Genomic DNA, 18,995 nt, shown 5'->3' on the forward strand with positions numbered 1-18,995 from the left:
GTCATTGGTTGTTTTTCTTATTGTCAAAATTTATTACAATAAAATATAAATAATTAAATTCAATACAGAATATAACAATACAATTTTAAACAGTCAAAAAGCATGTCCAACAAAGGACAAAACAGTTCTTCAACACCAGATGGAGATGGTTATGATGGTTATGATTTTTCTTATCCATCTGAAGTTTACAAGGTCCCTGATAATTTCAGTCCATTTCAGGCATATTTCAGCACGGATTGCTCAATGTAATGCAGGCTTTGCAGTCCTGCAGCTCATGACAAACGATGTTTAAACAGATGTTTTGAATGCACAGTAGCAAAAACAGCCTTTTTATATTATCTAAGGGTCAGACAGAATCATGAAAAAAAGTCATGTTTACATAAATAAGTTGACCCCAGAGAGAAAAAAATAGCAGTGTTGAGCAAAGTTACTTTTAAAAGTAATGCATTACAATATTAAGTTACTCCCTAAAAAAGTAACTACTTGCGTTACTTAGTTACTTTTTATGTAAAGTAATGCGTTACATTACTTTTGTGTTACTTTTCCTTGGGCTGGGCTTGTTTGTTTTTTAATAAAAACAAAAAGGTTATATTTTTTGTCAAATGTAAAGGCCCTTTCACACTAACATTGAAATGAATAAGCCTCAGGCAGATTACAAATGTGATATTTATCTAAAGTCATTTTTGCTTATTAGTATGGTTGAAATAGATCATGAAGTTTGGCAGCAAAGACATTGGTTAATAAAGTGAGATTAAATACATAAAACGTATTTGTTTCGTTTAATATATTTAATTTTAAGGTTTATGCGATTTTCTTTGTTTTTATACATTTTGTGGAATTTTATACATTTTCTGCTTTTGTGCAAGTGAGATGAGTAAATGCTCACATTTAGTCTAGAACTACAATAACCGTCATGTTTACACACAATGTCTCTGCACTTAATCTCGATTTATCTAAACTTAGGGACAGGAGAGCTGTCAGTCAATACATGGGAAAACAAAGTAACTTGCATTATTTATTTGAAAAACTCGGATATGTTGTTGTAAATTTAAAAGTAATGCATTACTTTATTAGTTACTTGAAAAAAGTGATTGATTAGGTAACTCAAGTTACTTGTAATGCGTAAAGTGTTAACCCCAACACTGGTTAAACAGTTAGTTTTAACTAACCAAACTAGTTAAAATTGATTCACTTCATATTACATGTGTTAGACAAACACAGGTTAAAGGTAAAGAGGATTTTATTTACACAGGGTAAAGTTGAGGAGGGACGATGATCCACATTAGGAGAAGCAGTAGTTGCGGTTGTGCTTGTTGATCCACAAGTGCTTCAGTTTCGGACTGTTCGTGTAGCGTTCAAGCAACAACTCTTTTTCTCGTCGCTCCTTCTCCTTGATTATTTTCTTCTCCTCCTTGTTCTTGGCCTTCTCCTCTGCCCAGTTGAACAGAAAAAGTGGCACTTTTCTTTTGCACTTTTCCTGGATGTTCACAGAGTGCTGGGTCTCATTCTTTGGACAGTCAGGAGAGGTTACACAGAAGAGCTTCATCGAGAGCTCATCAAGCTCTGTTTTCTCAGAGGCATGGCCTTGTATGGCACTGGAGTCTCCCATTTCACTGGAGTCCTCTTCTTCAAATCCCTGGACATCAACCACTTTGCACTCCCACGCTTCCTCCTGCACCTCGCTGTCCTTCTCCAACCAAGCAACCATCTTCCTCGGTTTCATTTCAGCCTCCGGCGTTTGGGGGCATTCAGACTTGAGGAAGTCATTGGCCGGGAAGGTCACATACTCGTTCTCCTCATCCTCTATATCAATCAGCATAAGTTCTGGAAGCGGCTCAAACAGGGAAGAAGTAAACAGCTGAGGCTTCCGGCTGGGAGGACGTTGCAGAGCAATGATTTTATCAGGTGCAGGAGTCGGGCTCGGAGGAAGTCGTTTGGGATTACGCCCTTGAGATGAAGAAAATAGTTCATCAGGTGCTGGAGTGGGGCGCGGAGGAACCGCCAATGGAAGCATCGGTGGTTTGAAAGGACGCACTTGGGATGAAGAGTTCTGGAGTGAAAATACTTCATCAGGACATGGAGGAACCACAGACAGTTTGGGGGGTTTCTGAGGACTCTCAGGTGGTTTTGTCACCGGCGGCAGGGGTTCGAAGTGAGCAGCTGGTAGAGCGAGGTGTTCGGAGACACTTGGAGGCACTGGTAGCTCTCCCTCTATTGGCTTCAAGAAGGAAGATCTGACCGGAGTGTGCAGAGGTTTGACCTCCACAAGAAGTGGTGTTGGCTCTGTGGCCTTCCGTTGCTTCAGTTTTCTCTTCTTCTTTTTCTTTTCTCCAGCTTCCCTCAGCTCACTTCCTCCCTCCATCGACTTTTCCAGACTGTGCATCTCTCTTTTTTTCTGATGCACACGTCCACTCTTCTTTATCTTTATCTTTTCAAGTCTGAGTGGCTCTCTCTCCTCTTCAGCCTCATCTTTATGACTGATCTTTCCCTCGATCTTCACCTTTCTTTCCTCCTCTCTCTCTCCAAGCTGGCACTTCTTAGGTACCTTGCGGCGTCTCTTCCTGCACTTCCTGTCATTGGCAGTGAAGTCGAAGGCCTCACACTCCTCTGGAAGTTTCGGTACTGCCGCTAATTCTTGCGCTGCACACGGCTGTGCCTCCCTTCTTCGCAAGAAGTGAGCGAAACGCTCAAACAGTCGAATAAAAACACTGCTAAACAGCGCCATTAATGGACACTGAATGCTGCAATCGAATTCAATATTTGTCAATATATCTGCAGAAAGTCTCGAAAGTCTTTCGATCAGTTCACTCCTAACACACCAACAGCAGACCAGAGTCAGAGTTGCAGTTTAGTGCTGCCAGAATGGAATCTCCACTATGATGTCACAACAGTCAGAACTCTGAGCAATGTGAGCTTTTAAAATAGCTTTTTTCCCCTCTATTTTATTATAGAAAATAATATGAAATATATTTTAATGTTAACATATTAAAAATATATTAAATAAATTTTAATATTATATTAAATTGAAATTTATTGTACACTCAAAAAAATATTTAACCCCAAAAATTAAAACTTATGTAATTCAATTGCATATAAAATTTCCATCCATTTTAATCACATAAATCCAATGTAAAAAAGTTAACTTTTACTTAAGCTTCCCCATCATGTTCGGTTGACTTGAATTAATTAAATAAAGGTTATGTTAACTAATAAACTGCAATTTAAGCTTGTGTAATACATAAAACTTACTCTTTTAATATAACTTATTCTTACTTGCTTTATATAACTACCTTAAATTAATTTATTTATATTAAATAAATGGTCAAACACATGTTACATTCATAAAAATGTATTGTCTCAATTGCTGCAGGAATAATAAGAAACATCCAATCTGACAAAAAATAGAACATAATGCAGTATTTCACAAGTTAAGACAACTGTTTACAGCAGTTTTGTGCTTTCTCCGAAACTAACACAATGGTTATGGCTCCTTGTTTGACTTTTTAGTTTAAGTCTGTGTGCCAAAAAGTTCATAGATCAACAAGGAACCAAATTTCAACATCAAGCATTATTTTCATATATTCAAGGTAACATTGGGATCTCATAGTATGGTAGTCAGTTTGTGCTTTTGCTTGTCTGAAACTTGAAACATAACAGTAAATGGTTACATTCCTTGTAAACGTGTAAAAAAAAAAAAAAAAAAACAATCGGGACACTTGGGGAAAAAAGAAAAGCAATTTGAGGGATTATATTTGACTTTACATATAACAGGTTTTCTGTTATCTGTCACATTTCAGCATTTAGACATTCAGCAGCCCAAGTGTCCTACTCACAAGTTAACTTCCTGGACAAGGAATAGCACAAGGGCTAACATCTCTGTTAAAGGGTTAGTTCACCCAAAAATTTAATTTCTTTCATTAATTACTCACCCTAATTTTGCTCCAAACCCCTAAGACGTTCATTAATCTTCAGAACACAAATTAAGATATTATGTGTGTACAACGTCAACTGCGTAGGAGCATGACATAAAAAGGAAGAAAGTCGTTTTTTTTGTTTTGTTTTTTTGCGCTCAAATAGTATTCTTGTCACTTCATAACATTAAGGTTGAACCACTGCAGTCACATTGACTATTTTAACAATGTCTTTACTACCTTTCTGGGCCTTGAAAGTGGTAGTTGTGTTGCAGTCTATCTGAGGTCAGATAGCTCACGGATTTCAAAAATAACCTAATTTGTGTTCCAAAGATGAACAAAGGTCTTACGGGTGTGGAACGACATGAGGGTGAGTAATTAATGACAGAAATTTCATTTTTAGGTGAACTAACCCTTTAAAAATATCAGAGTTTGAGGAAGCCATAAGGTGCATTAGATGTAGTCTCTTGATTTGAGTTAGTGTCATTGGTTCATAGTGTCATTGATCATAGTCTTCAATTCAATGTTTCTTAGGTTTCAAAGTTTCTAAGTCCTTCCAGTGGATCGAAACATCTGTGTGATGTCCTAAAATCTAAATTCATCAGTACCTTCTGGAAGAATTCAAAAGTGAATTTGAGACTCGGAGCATAGCTTGATTGTGTAGATCAATCCAAACAGCAAACAGCATCCAAAGGAAAAACTCCTAAGTGTTGTAGTAGTTTTAAACCCTCTGTTGCTACGCCAACATCCACTGGCTCATCCTCAGCGCTTTCTTTAAGGGTCACAAAAGGGCCCAGAGTGGTCTCAGAAATTCCTCCCTCAGTTCCTTCAGGATTGCAGTCCTAAGCAAGTAAATGAACAAATGAATAAATATATAACACCTTGTTTAGTTTCACTGAAATATTGGCAGCACACAGCAATATACTGTATGTGTAGGTCATTACAAAAAAATATATACAGTACAAACCTGGAATTCTGGAATTATTCTGGAGAACTGGAAGTGTTGTAATGTCCCCATTGAGATACACACACAGACTCTTTATGACACAGTCTCATTTGAAGTGTATATCTTCGCACTGAAAAATATGACACAATATTAAAAACAGTGAATGATTATAGTTCAATCTTTGTAATTAGTTCCAAAGAATGGTAACGCAATTTACCACACCTTGTCTGCAACTGCAATGTGTGTGATATCTTTTGTCAGTGTATATGTCCAGCTGCTATGAACATTGACAGAAGTGGCACAGTCGTTATCCGCATTAATTCCGCTTTTATCTGAGAGGAAAAAAGGAAGAAGGAAGAGATGGAGGCCTACTGTAGAGGAAACTATAGTAATTTACAAAAAAAATCTAATGTAAATGTAAATAACAAAAACACTTACTTAATTTACTGTGAACAGGTTGACTGAATCTCTCCTCAAAATGTCCAAATTTAATCTTAGAATGTTTCAATTACTTAAACATACTGGATACTTCTGTGATGCTTCTTCCACACACTTTACGTTTCCACAAAACTCACATATCTGAAAGTCAAAAAACAGAAAATCGACATCAACAATTTTACAAAGAAATGAAACGAGTAAATTTTAGTTTTAATACAAGAAATATGAAAAAATATTACACATACCATAATTGAGTTATTGTCCCACTGATGAGGTTTCTGAAATAGTAAAGATGACATACACTTTATTATTATTATTTATATATTTTTAATGAAATTACGACTTGAAAAGAATTCATGTTCCCTTTCATGGACACGACTTTTAACAGGATTTTTTTTTTTTTTTTTTTTTTTTTTTTAGTTTATATACAGTTGAATGACAAACACACTCTGTCAATGTTTTGGTATATTTCAAAACTATATTTCAAGCAAAGTAAAATGCACATCGAGATGACAAAGCCGGTATATATATATAATATATATATATATATATATATATATATATATATATATATATATATACACTTGTAAAAGTACACAGTCAGTTGAATACATATCTCGAAATGATCAAATTTACAAATACTTGTAAAACAATATAATATATAGATAACGTATTCATTAACGTAGATAACGTATAAGTTACAATAATGAAGTGTGTTTGAGCAACGTTTTGGCTTATTTGCAAAGCAAAACGTTAGCAAAGAACGCTGAAATTACGAATCTATAAATATAATAATAACTCGTAATCCATCTAAATGCGAATATGATGCACGGTGCACCGTCAAGTCGACAGCATAACGTTATCTTAAAATGATCACAGTTACATATATTACTCCTTTTACAGATGAGAAGACCTAAAATAAAAGTTAATAACGGTCAATTCGCGTTAGCAAAAATGCGCCTTCACGCTAAAACTAAGAAAACAAGATAGAATAAACATAAAAATGGTTATTGTTTAAGTTTAAATCGTTAATAAACATATCTTACCTTGTAAAACATCCACATCTATTCATCCAAATCCTCCTTTTCGCTGAGTCAGACAGTAGATCGCCATTGCGCCTTCAGATGTTGTTTTTTGAACTCAGACTTCAGTGAGCATGCGCAACACTTGCATTTGCGCCTTATGGCAACAAATTAAGTATAGTTTATGTAATTTGATCAGGTTGGTCTTGTATCCATTTCATTCATGTTGTATAAAAGTAATTTGTAGTAATAATAGGTATTTTTATTAGTTTTTAAATATGTTTTATTAGATTTTTTTGCTTAATTTCAAATAGTGGCAAGAATCATTTTTTTGAGTGTAATGGCAAAGCTGAATTTTCAGCATCAGTCATTCTGTGTCATCTGATTCGCTGGGAAAAAAATATTATCAATGTTGAAAAATATTTCATATTATTATCACTGTTGTTCTGCTTAATATTTTTGTGATTCTGTTTGTGAAATGATGCTGTCCCGGTGTCAGTTTCCTCTGTATGCCCCACAAAAACTACAACATTTCCCATCGAAGATCATTAGTTCAATTCTAAAGTTAAATTTACTTTGAACATTAGAGAAAAAACGTTGTATTGTGAATTACACACTTCTAGGCCCGGTTTCAAAGACAGGGCTTAGACTAAACCAGGATTAGGCCTTAGTTCAATTAAGGCATTTAAGTAGCCAAGCTTTTATAAATGTACCCTAAAAAGAAACATTACTGGTGTGCATCTTGAAACAAAACAATAGCACTGGCATATTTTAAGATATGTCAGTGCAAGTTGCTTTCAGTTAAAACGGCTCAAATGTGCATTTTAGTCTGAGACTAGCTTAAGCCTTGTCTGTGAAACCAGGGGCTAGAGTTTTAAAATCCCGATTGTGGAATCTGGTTGCAGCACACACATAAGGAGAATCTTCACAGATTTTTTTTTTCTTCTCGCAAATCTCAAACATGCACACACTACAAGATGTGAAAATTGTAGTACAGCACACACTAAAAGGATATTATCAGACCCAGAAGAGCACCTCACGTGATCTCGTGGGGAAGCGGATGTAAACATACATAGCAGATCGTCCCTGACATCTTAACAGGTAATGTTTACATTGCTAGCAGCTTTCTACACTCACCCGACATGTTCAAAACCATACCGATTTCTCCCCAGCTTTTCTCTTTGTCCGGATGATTGTGTCATGTTTTTCGAAGACGTGTTATTCAAGCAGTCGTGTTGTTGCAACACTTCCACGCGCCGTTCCGCCACCTCCGCTGTCTACGAACCCATACAGCATCTGATTTCACGGTCGCGATTTCAAAAGCGCTCTCATTCACTTCTCTCAGTGACTGTTGTTATAAAACTGACGTATTCTTCTCGATTTAAAATCCTAAATATCAAACATGTTTTCATTTCTATTCACATTTCATCTAGTGGAAACATGTGGTACTGCGCCCAAACAAAATCTTACTGAAAGCTAATTTTTTGATAGGCTATATCAACAACAACCTTTTGTGTGCATATTCACTCATTTCAGGTGAACTGTAAACTAAATAATACCAGATTAGATTTTAATACTTAAAAAAAAAAAAAAAAAAAATTCTGTCAATTATTACTTACCCTCATGCCGTTCCACACCCGTAAGACTTTCGTTAATCGTCGGAACACAAATTAAGATATTTTAGTTGAAATCCGATGGCTCCATGAGGCCTTCATAGGGAGCAATGGACACTTCCTCTCTCAAGATCCATAAAGGTACAAAAACATATTTAAATCAGTTCATGTGAGTACAGTGGTTCAATATTAATATTATAAAGCGACGAGAATATTTTTGGTGTGCCAAAAAATAAACAAAATAATGACTTATTTAGTGATAGCCGATTTCAAAACACTGCTTCAGGAATCATAATCTATATCAGTGTTATTCACCAACCATTCCCTCTGACTTCAGGGAATATTTATGGGTAGGGTTATGTTTAGGGACAGGAATGTTGTTCCAGGATCAACAACATATGTTGACCCAAGAACATGTCTTACTCTACAAAAGCAGGATGTGCCACACTCTCCACACACACTGATGCCTTGATGCTATAATGCACACAATCATAGTTTATTCATCAAAACAACCAGCAAATACACAAACGCATCCACAATCACAAAGACGTACACTCAGACTGACCCACTGCAAGCAACAAATCAGCTTACCTTTTTACATTGCATTGCTCATTCTTACAGTATGTGCTCTTTCAAAATCTTCAAGTTCACCATTTCAATACTAGATCACAAGCTCTAGTTCACATGTTTGGTTAAAATATGAAGATTTTTGTTGCTTCAGTCGTGGTGTCCATTGTAGTGGACATGTTAAAAAAATCTAATAAAAAATTAGTTAGCAAAAGATTCATTTCTACACTGAAGAGCAAATATCAAGTAGGTGAAAAAGTTTTGCTCAATGAAATTCTTTAGAAGTGGAGTTTTAAAAAAAAAAAAAAACTTGCTGTGTTTTTGTGTAGTTAATTAAGAGAAGGTGCACGGTCGTCTTACTCCAATGGATATATGACTTGAACGCAACTGACGTTGTAAACACAACTTCCCAACTTTTAAATACAAACTTCCCAGGAGGACCTAAATACCCCATTACATGCATAACTTGAGAATTTACCCAAAGACCAAATGTACACAATTCCTTAGTAAAGGAATGTAAGATGTGTAACCATTATCAGCTGAGCTAAGCTGCCACTTCACCTTTTCATAAAAAAAAAAAAAAAAGAAAGAAAAGTGCTCAATGGTCAAACAAGTCCATCGAGCGCAGTAGAATGGAAATAAAACCTTAGTGCAACACAATAAACAAATATATTGCATGGTTATACACGCTCGCTCGCAGCTCAAATAGGTGATAGCATAAATAAATGCGCAGACAAAATAAAATGCATCTGTATGTACGCTAAAGAAAATATAAATGAACACTGTTGCATTTGTAATAAATTTTTTATTTTGCCATGTTTACTGACAGTTATTTGTATCGTTTGATCTGATACATAGGCTACTCAAGGAGCTCTACCGGTTTAACTTATGGTATATAAAGGGATCTTGTTTGTGTCAGACTACTTGTCTATGGAAGAGAATTTATGCCATGCAAAAATTCAAAAAAATTACATAAACGATGATCCAGTTTTTAACCAGTGTTTGTTGAGGTGCAATTACATTCCACATTCGTTTTAAAGTATTCCATGCAGGCTATGCGGTCACAGTTAGATCAGAGGCATATTAAATTATTTTATCTAAGCTGGATATTTTTTTTCCCCCACCCCAAAGAAATTGCTGGGTCTTATCTGGCCACCCCTGAAAAAAAGTTGTGGCTACACCCCTGCCTGAAGATGTCTGATAAGTTTGATAAAAATATATAAAATTATTAAAAAAAATGCTTCTAACATTTGATTACTAATTGTCACATATACTGGTCTCTTTAGATTCCTCAGCTCAGGCAAGTACAATGATACAGTGACCAAGCTAATTCAAAATTATAAAAATGTCTTTCTACAGCACCGGAAGTACCACATTACTGAGGCAGGTCAAAGGTTAAAAGACGTTTTATTACAAAGTTTATGGCTTTTGAACCAGAAAACTATAAACTGTGTAAAGAATTAATTATATATAAAAATACAATAAACTTTTTTGCACACTTGTTCAAGCAGCTGCACCATCCCAAAATAAAGTGACGAGACCCCGACATGAAGAGGATCAGGGTTTATTGTGCAATAATGACAGCAGGACTACACAAGGGTTCATTATGCCTCGTTCACATGATCCTTGTGCGTATAGTGTGAAACGTCCCAGCTTAGCAGTTTCACGTCTTCATGACTGTAAATACAGTAACTGCACATGTTAAAGGATTAGTTCACTTTCAAATGAAAATTAGCCCAAGCTTTACTCAACCTCAAGCCATCCTAGGTGTATATGACACTCTTCTTTCTGATGAACACTATCGGAGTTATATTAATAAATATTCTGAGGCATCCGAGCTTTATAACGGCAGTGAACGGCAGTGAACGGCATCAACGAGTATGAGCTGAAGAAAGTCTCTCCATCCAGATCCACCCATCATAAATATGTGCTCCGCACGGCTCCGGGGGGTCTTCTGAAGCAAAGCGATGCATTTGTGTAAGAAAAATTATGAAGTAAAATATATTCAGCTCGCTTCAGAAGGCCTTTATTAACCCCCGGAGCTGTGCGGAGCACATATTTATGATGGGTGGATGTGGATGGAAGCACTTTTTTTTTTTTCAGCTCAGACTCGTTGGTCCCATTCACTGCCATTATAAAGCTTGGATGCCTCAGAATATTTATTAATATAACTCTGTGTTCATCAGAAAAAAGAAAGCCATATACACCTAGGATGGCTTGAGGGTGAGTAAAGCTTGGGCTTAATTTTCATTTGAAAGTGAACTAATCCTTTAAGCACAAGTGACGTGATGACAACAGTAGTCTCGTATTAACCTGCATAATGTTTAGCTCTCTGATCCCGTTAACGGCCACAAGTGCTTTTCTATAAGCAGTTATGACTGACTGCTGTCTCGAGGGTAGCTGTCATACATGGTTCTCAGGTGCAGGATCAGCTCTCCAAGTGTTTTCTCCTGACAGCGCAGACACAGGAATGACCGTCTGCTGGACACGACTCCTTCAGAGCCTCCAGGTTCTGCCTGGCTTCTGGTAGGTCCATTTTGTTAGCCACGATAGCATGAGGTCTGTGGGACAGATGAGGTTTGTACTGGTCCAGTTCGAAGCACAGCTGCTGGAATTGTTCCCAGGGCTCTGCAGACGACATATCCAGCACATACAGCAAGACACGGCAGCGCTCGATGTGCCGCAGGAAAGAGACGCCAAGCCCGCGATTCAGATGAGCTCCAGGAATCAGCCCAGGAATATCAGCGACTGCAATGGAAAGAAGAAGGGCTTAAGTGGTTTGGTGAAACCGATCTGAAGGAAAAGATTAATATTTCTTGTGTTTATGTTTTATCATCCAACCAATCATATTTTCATCAAAGAAATCATATTTTTGTACGCTATGAAATATATATTTTTGTGTTTCTTTAGGCTATACTGTTGACTTAAGCTGACCTTTTGTTCTTTCTGCAGACATTAGCATAGGTTTCTAAGTTTCCACTGGCATATGCAAATAATAAAGTGTTCAAGTACATGATAATTTTGAATGCCATGTCTGCAGAGAAAACATCTACATGGCCGAAGTGAGGGGCCAAGGGTATCTTCTTATAGAAGGTTAATTTCCTCAAGTATGCTATGTTTCTGTAAATTGAGGAACTAGACCTGCAATTTTCCATCATGTGATGTCTACCACAATATGATAAACTATACTTCAGACTCCCCTATGATCAGATATCTAATTTTTGCAGCAGTGGTTTCTGTGGTGTGGTCTACTGGTCTCAGCCATACCAAAGGGAACTCATTTATGCCCATGGTTTTTCTAGTATATAAGGGTGATATATAGTCAGTCTTGACTCAACCTTTTGCACTTTTAGCTTTCTGGCTTAAAGAGAGCTCTCGACAACTTTATTTTTCCTTAGGCAAGAATATTTTACTCAGACTTTACTCATCTTTTACTTAGATTTTACTCAGATTTTGACTTATACACACACACAAAACACACGTTTGTTTTTGTGAATTGTGGGGACATTTCATAGGCGTAATGTTTTTTATACTGTACAAACCATATTTTCTATCACCCTACACTACCCCTACCCCTAAACCTACCCATCACAGGAAACTGTGCAAATTTTTACTTTCTCAAAAACACTAATTCTGTATGATTTATAGGGATGCACCGATACCATTTAAGGACAGAGTACGAGTACCGATACTTTTTTCTAGTACTCACCGATACCTATACATTTATTGATTTCTCTCTCTCTCTCTTTTTTTTTTTGTGATGTTACAGTTTTCCAAGCACAACACAGTGAGACTAATGAATGTAGGACAGCTTCTTTATTATTACTCTAATGAAAAAAGTAATAATTTTTATGTGCTTGTCACAAACTTGAACAAAAATTTCACAGTGTCCAATAAGCTTCAAAGGGCATAATTACCAATATATATTGTTGTTAAAAAGAAATTTACAAGCAAATTACAAACAATACAAAAAATACTATAGAGATACAAATTAAATAAACTTGTTTTTCAGATACATAGGTTTATTTACCATGTATACATTTATTTAACATTAATGACAAATATAGGCTACGGTTCCTTTAAGACCGAATCCATGAATACTCGAAGAAAGACCGAGAAGCGCTTCTGGTCTGTGTCATTCAGCGCGATTCCACCTATCCCGCCTTCACTAATCGATAACGAATTGTAATTGAAAGCATGCAGTTCGCAATGTGTGTGTTGTCATCATTAATTTAAGTATTTCCACACCTGTGAGGCTGACGTTGTTTCTGCTGCTGCCGCCGGTGTCTGAACGGAAAATCAGTTACATCGCGTGAGGTATCGGTCTTTGGTATCGGGGTATTTTTACGAGTACAAGTACATGAGCTTGGTATCGGTGCATCCCTAATGATTTATAAGCCTTTTGGAAAAATGGGGACATGGGGTAATGTCCTCATAAGTCACCCTCTCCTTGTAATACCTATGTCATAACCATGACATTATACAAATTTGTGTCCTGATATGTGACAAAAACACACACACCTGCCACCTGCTGGTGGTCTCTGTACTGGACAATGCCCACATGAGGCTTGAGTGTGGTGAAGGGGTACGCGGCCACAGCTGGTCGGGCATTAGAGATCGCTCGCAACAGAGATGACTTGCCTGCGTTTGGAAAGCCAACCTGTTCAGAAACATGAAATAATCACAATTAACAGCCATGTGCTTCCAATCAAAGAAAGACAGATGTAATAATCCTAAAACTTAGGGGTGTGACGAGATTAAAATATGACGAATATCTTGTTGGGGTGAAGAGCTGAGGGTGAAATTAGGATATAATATGCCACCGCTACGTTTATATTACGCCTCCATTGTCGTATTGCTTTTTAAGAAATAAAAACTATTTAATTCAGTTGGCTAACGGTCACTTCAATCCCATCCATCTCATTCAACACGAGCTGCAGAGCCGTACGTAGTGCAGCAGGAATCAGAGTTCACTGATCATGTGACGAGATGACTGACAAGACCATGGCAGAGGATCTGTTGCACAACAGAGCCTAGTGTCTGACAAATGTCTTATCTTGTAGAATTTGTGCAACTTCCTATTCACAGAGTACGTGTGATCGCAAAGGAAAATGCATTTAGACACGATTTCAATACTTCACATTTTGAAAGCAGCTCCCTGATGCATGCAAATATCTCCCAATATGAAAGATATCTTTGACTGGGCGGTATAGTTGTAACCATCTCTCAGCTCTCTCAACACCGCTTACATGTTGTTGACTACTGACTATGAAAGCAAACAGTAGTGAAAGAAATTATGAACAGTGAGTGTTTTTATTTTGTCTTATAATTGATGTTTGATTAATATTAATGACATAGACACTGCATTACACTACTAGACATGTTTAGTCTGGTACTCAACTTCAAAACCAAGAGGGACAAAATCAACATTTCTGTCAGGACCACTATCGTCAAATATGATAGATAATGCATAGAGTTTGTATTGGCGGTATGGTTCTGTTCTGGGCAAGAACTCCCTGCGCCTCCATGCAGCCTAGCATGGATAAGAGCAGGGAGAGCAGCAATAAACCCCCCAGGGTAAACAGAACAGGACCAACATACAGATATCGTTAAATGATTTAACATACACATTTTTCGAGAATTAGTCTGATTCAGGGGAAATAATAAGGCCAATCCTGACTGAAGAGAGGAGGAGCTGGGGATGGAGGAGGGTAATTTGCTCCTGAGAAATGCAATAGCTGCTGATAATACTGAGGAGCTGCCGTAATAGGCGTCGTATTCCTATAGGTAGACGCAAGTCACCTGGGAGTCAGCTGATGCAAGCTTGACTGACGTGACCTGCCAGAACTGACGCTAACGCTAGATTTCTGTCAGGACCACTATCGTCAAATATGATAGATAATGCATAGAGTTTGTATTGGCAGTATGGTTCTGTTCTGGGCAAGAACTCCCTGCGCCTCCATGCAGCCTAGCATGGATAAGAGCAGGGAGAGCAGCAATAAACCCCCAAAACAAACCATATGCTGATATCCCCCAACACAAACTGAGTGCGAAAATCTGAATGCCATTTTTCCTCAAATGCAGTTACTTGAATGACCTGAATTTTTTTTTTTTTTTTAAATATAAATAAATGGGGGAAGCTTACACCCGTAGCAGCAGCAAATCTGATACAACAAGCATGTTGTAGCGCATTTAGTTAGCGATTTTTATATATCATTTATGCTTACACCGTTAGCAGCAATCTAGTCGGGGAAGCATACACCCATTGCCTAATATAAAATTATTATTATTTTATTTTAATTTTTTCTCTCTTCTCTCTCCTACTGGGGGGAAGCTTACACCCCTAGTGGCAGCAATCTGTTACAACAAGCATGTTGTAAATCACAGACTAGTATTAAACTAGTGGTAGTCAGGTTGGGGAAGCATACACCCGCAGCAACAGCTCTGAGTTAGATGCAGCGTGCAGCTAAGAAATGAAATGCAGTTCTTCCTCATCATGAGCACGATTTCTGCTCCAGTAGGGCCGATTCCTTTGGCTATGAAAGAGAAGATGGCGACTCCCATGATATCACACTCCTTACAGGACCATCAAGTTCGACATTGTTAGGGTTGAATAAGAAACCTCTGTGTATTTAAAGAAAAGCATGTTACAATACTCTGATAAGTTTTCAAGCCACAGACGTTTGTTCACTTATCACAGAATGTTGCGATATGATCGGATATCATAAAGAGCATAAGTCTAAGACAACAGCTTAAGATAACATGTACCTGAATAAACTTACCACAGTAGTGCTTATAGTATGCAGCAATGACATTAGAGCTTCGGTAACAAGCAATTTTTTAGACAGCCTTAAGATCAGCTTGTTCTAAATAGCAACTAGACCTTTAAGAACGAGCGTTTCCAGTGGCACTATAGCTTAAGAAAAACGATGTTTACTATGTGCTGCACCACAACAGAAAAGCCGTTTGCACCATGAATCTTTGTTTTTTCTGTCTCTACTGCAAAGCTGCTTGAATCTGCGATGTATAGCGCTAAACACGGCGATCTGACCAGCGTGTATGTTGCTATACAAACGAAAGCGCCCCGACCAGCGTGTGCGGCGATCAAGCCGGTTGCCAGTGACAACAGATAGTAACGCGCATCGCCAAATACGATCGCAAAAGCTTGCAAAAACATTTTTACTGAGAAGGACTAGAAGCCTAAGCAAGAGTGATAGCTTTAACAACATCATGAGTTAGGTTTAAAACAATGAGCATTAAAAGGAACTTAGCTTAGCTTCGTGGAAACATTCAGAGATGAAGGAGAGTGAAATAGCCGGCTGTAAAGTGGATGTTTGATCTTGTCTTGAAACGCTTCTTCATGCGGGGAGTGCAGATCATCTGAACTGCCAGTCCATGTCTAATTGCAGCGATGCGAGAAGCAATATTAACCTTAACTCAGTCATTTCCAATCAGTCGGCTTATGATCAATGCAGTGAATGAGAGGTGAAATCCACAAATCCCTCTCGCTAAATTCCCGATTGCACAATTCCTAGTGAGATGATGCTGTTTGCCTGTCGAATTCGCCATTTAATTTGCTCCTGAGAAATGCAATAGCTGCTGATAATACTGAGGAGCTTATATATAGATGCCGTAATAGGCGTCGTATTCCTATAGGTAGACGCAAGTCACCTGGGAGTCAGCTGATGCAAGCTTGACTGACGTGACCTGCCAGAACTGACGCTAACGCTAGATATTTATTTTGTAGAGTTATTTAGTTAAACTCTCAAGCCTGGCAGAAAATCTTTGAGATGGTAGGTAGTTTTAGCTAGGATTCAATTTATTAGTGGTTTACTAATGTATTTAGGGTTGTACTTCAGACAAATGTTTGCATACTTTTTACGGTGTATTTTAGGGGTGGTTTAATTCAATTCTGATTACAAGCTCTCGATTTGATCAGATCCAAAATTTGATTCATTTGAAAACATTTCAGGTATATGGCAATCAAACATTTAAACTCCACGTAAGTTTAAAGGGTTAGTTCACCCAAAAATGAAAATTCTGTCATCACTATATAAGTCGTTATTTTGTTTATTTTTTGGCGCACCAAAAATATTCTCGTCACTTTATAATATTAATATTGAACCGCTGTACTCACATGAACTGATTTAAACATGTTTTTAGTACCTTAATGGATCTTGAGAGAGGAAATGTCATTGCTGGCTATGGAGGCCTCACGGAGCCATCGGATTTCAACAAAAATATCTTAATTTGTGTTCCGAAGATTGAACGAAGGTCTTACGGGTGTGGAACGGCATGAGGGTGAGTAATAAATTACATTATTTTCATTTTTGGGTGAACTACCCCTTTAAATAATCTTTCTAATGATATATAATCATTTTTCTACTCCAGACAGCTTTACATCATTCACTCTACCTAATGTTTTTTTCTTTTGTGGAACATGTTGTTTTGAAAAATGTCTCAGTGTTTTTGAACATACCAGTGAAGTCAATGTTGTTTGATTCTGTTGTGTTCCACAGAAGAAAGAACACATATGGGATCGGAAGGACATGCGAGTGAGTGATGTTTGGATACACTCATGTAGCTGCTGTTGAAGTAACCAGTATAACCAGTGTGTAGAGCAGGGGTGCCCAATCCTGCTCCTGGAGATCTACCAACCTGAAGAGTTCAGATCCAACCCTGATCAAAAACAAGTGTGTGTCTGTACTTATCAACTGCTACTGAAGATTTTAATTGGCTGGTTCAGTTGTGTTTGATCAGGGTTGGAGCTGAACTTTGCAGGAATGTATATCTCCAGGAACAGGATTGGGCACCCCTGGTGTAGAGTATGAAGCTCTGACCAGTGCGGCGTGGGCCATGGTGCGCAGCTCCAGCTGAACCACTCGCTCCTGGCCCTTCTCTCCCGGACGTGGCCGTCAACGGCGCTCTGTTCTCATTGGACAGGAAGAAGCGGTTCCCCTTCCCGCCGGACACCTCCGTACGCCACGGTGTACAGCTGGTCATGGAGCGAGAGGTCCGCCAGCATCGCACCCTCTTCTTTTACAATGGTTCCCAGAGGAACCTGCGGGGAAAAGCGTCACAAGAAACACGTCTAAAAGCTGCTGGTAAACTCTGAGCGTGTTTGTAAGGGAAACTCACTGTGATGTAGGTGGGGCTGGCATTGCGTCCGAAGCGGTTTTTACTGCTTCCTGCCTCTCCATCTTTCCCACGATACACTGTTGACACAGATGACAGTGACTTCACCTGCCGGTCCACTGCGAACGAGAGCGATCAAGCATTCAAACCTTTTGCTATTGAGAAGTTTAGTTCAGCTGAATCCCATTTCTGTGGGTTTTTCTACACACTTATTGGAGTAAATGTGTAAAATTCAGTTTGAAAAGACACACAGCTGTCTATACAAGGTCTAACTGCTGAAAAAGCACATCAGAGCAAAAAAGCCAAAGCTGGAGGTCAAAGGAAAGGTCAAAAAACCTGCTGCACTGAAGGTTTCAAGAGTACACTGGCCACTGAAATGCAGGACGTTTGGAACAACCAGGACTTCAGTAACAAAAGGGGTTCAGCTGAAAAGCAGAGTATGGTATCACTGGTTTAATGCCTTACCTCTGATGATGATGTCTCCTCCAGCACCTCCATTCCCCCCATCTGGACCTCCCCACTCTTTCCAGGGCTCGCTGTGGAAGGTGGAGGCTCCATTACCGCCCGATCCCGCCACAACCTTCACTCTGCGATGATCCACGAAATAGCGGCTCTGTGAGGAGGAAGAGATGGGAGTTGTGATGTTAGCGTGTGTGTTCTCTCTATCTTTCTCACACACACAGGTTTGTTTGTGTGAATTGTGGGGACATTCCATAGGCGTAATGGTTTTTATACTGTACAAACCGTATTTTCTATCGCCCTACACTACCCCTAACCCTAAACCTACCCATCACAGGAAACTGTGCATTTTCGACTTTCTCAAAAAAAAAAAAAAATTCTGAATGATTTATAAGCCTTTTGAAAAATTGGGGACATGGGGTAATGTCCTCATAAGGGTGACTTGTAATACCTATGTCATACCCATGTTTATGTCGTTATACAAATTTGTGTCCTGATATGTCACAAACACACACACACCAGTTTTTTCTCGGAGAGCTGGGCTGTCTTGTGTTTGTGTGCTCTCTGGATCAGCAGTCCTTCACACACACTTCTGCCGCACATCCGCAGCAGCTTCAGGTTGTTCTCAAACAACATGCCTTCGCGGCTAAAAACAGCTGAAGGTACGGCGAGCGCTTCCTGTTACTTCATCCCACCGCCATGTAAATAAAACCTAACGCGTTCAATAAAACAATCATAAACCATTAATCAAACTAATATTAATCACCGCCGCAAAAGAACTGAAATGACCCTTCTTCTTCTTGCTTTCACGGTCTTTTCCAAATGGTTTCTTCAGCAAGCCAGCAATACTGGTTCATTTCCGCCACCTACTGGAATGGAGTGTGAAGCGTTGATGTGGACCAGA

At 38.4% G+C, this 18,995-nt stretch overlaps 2 protein-coding genes and 1 long non-coding RNA gene across 3 annotated transcripts in view; all 3 read right to left on the reverse strand.

The window, feature by feature from the left end:
- samhd1 (SAM domain and HD domain 1) overlaps positions 1–7,860 on the reverse strand; it is a 33,779-nt gene extending 25,919 nt beyond the window's left edge. The window contains exon 1 of the mRNA XM_048178411.1: positions 7,455–7,860. Coding sequence (XP_048034368.1) covers positions 7,455–7,473 — 19 coding nt within the window. The 5' untranslated portion in view covers positions 7,474–7,860. The remainder of the gene's footprint in view (positions 1–7,454) is intronic.
- LOC125260174 lies at positions 4,895–7,000 on the reverse strand. Its single transcript, XR_007182983.1, has 5 exons — positions 6,342–7,000; positions 5,541–5,573; positions 5,296–5,436; positions 5,080–5,189; positions 4,895–4,987 (listed from the first exon to the last, which is right to left on the reverse strand). It is a non-coding gene; the product is annotated as an uncharacterized LOC125260174 (long non-coding RNA).
- Positions 7,861–10,701: 2,841 nt separating the features above from the next.
- Positions 10,702–18,934, reverse strand: mtg2 (mitochondrial ribosome-associated GTPase 2). Its single transcript, XM_048178858.1, is given in 10 exon segments — positions 10,702–10,935; positions 10,937–10,987; positions 10,989–11,245; positions 13,019–13,157; positions 17,338–17,400; positions 17,402–17,467; positions 17,469–17,558; positions 17,636–17,751; positions 18,098–18,245; positions 18,611–18,934. Coding segments are annotated over 10 exon segments (1,113 nt in total). The 5' UTR covers positions 18,728–18,934; the 3' UTR covers positions 10,702–10,869.
- Between the last annotated feature and the right edge of the window lie 61 nt (positions 18,935–18,995).

The sequence above is a fragment of the Megalobrama amblycephala genome, linkage group LG24 (genome assembly GCF_018812025.1).
Source record: "Megalobrama amblycephala isolate DHTTF-2021 linkage group LG24, ASM1881202v1, whole genome shotgun sequence".
Taxonomy (NCBI): domain Eukaryota; kingdom Metazoa; phylum Chordata; class Actinopteri; order Cypriniformes; family Xenocyprididae; genus Megalobrama; species Megalobrama amblycephala.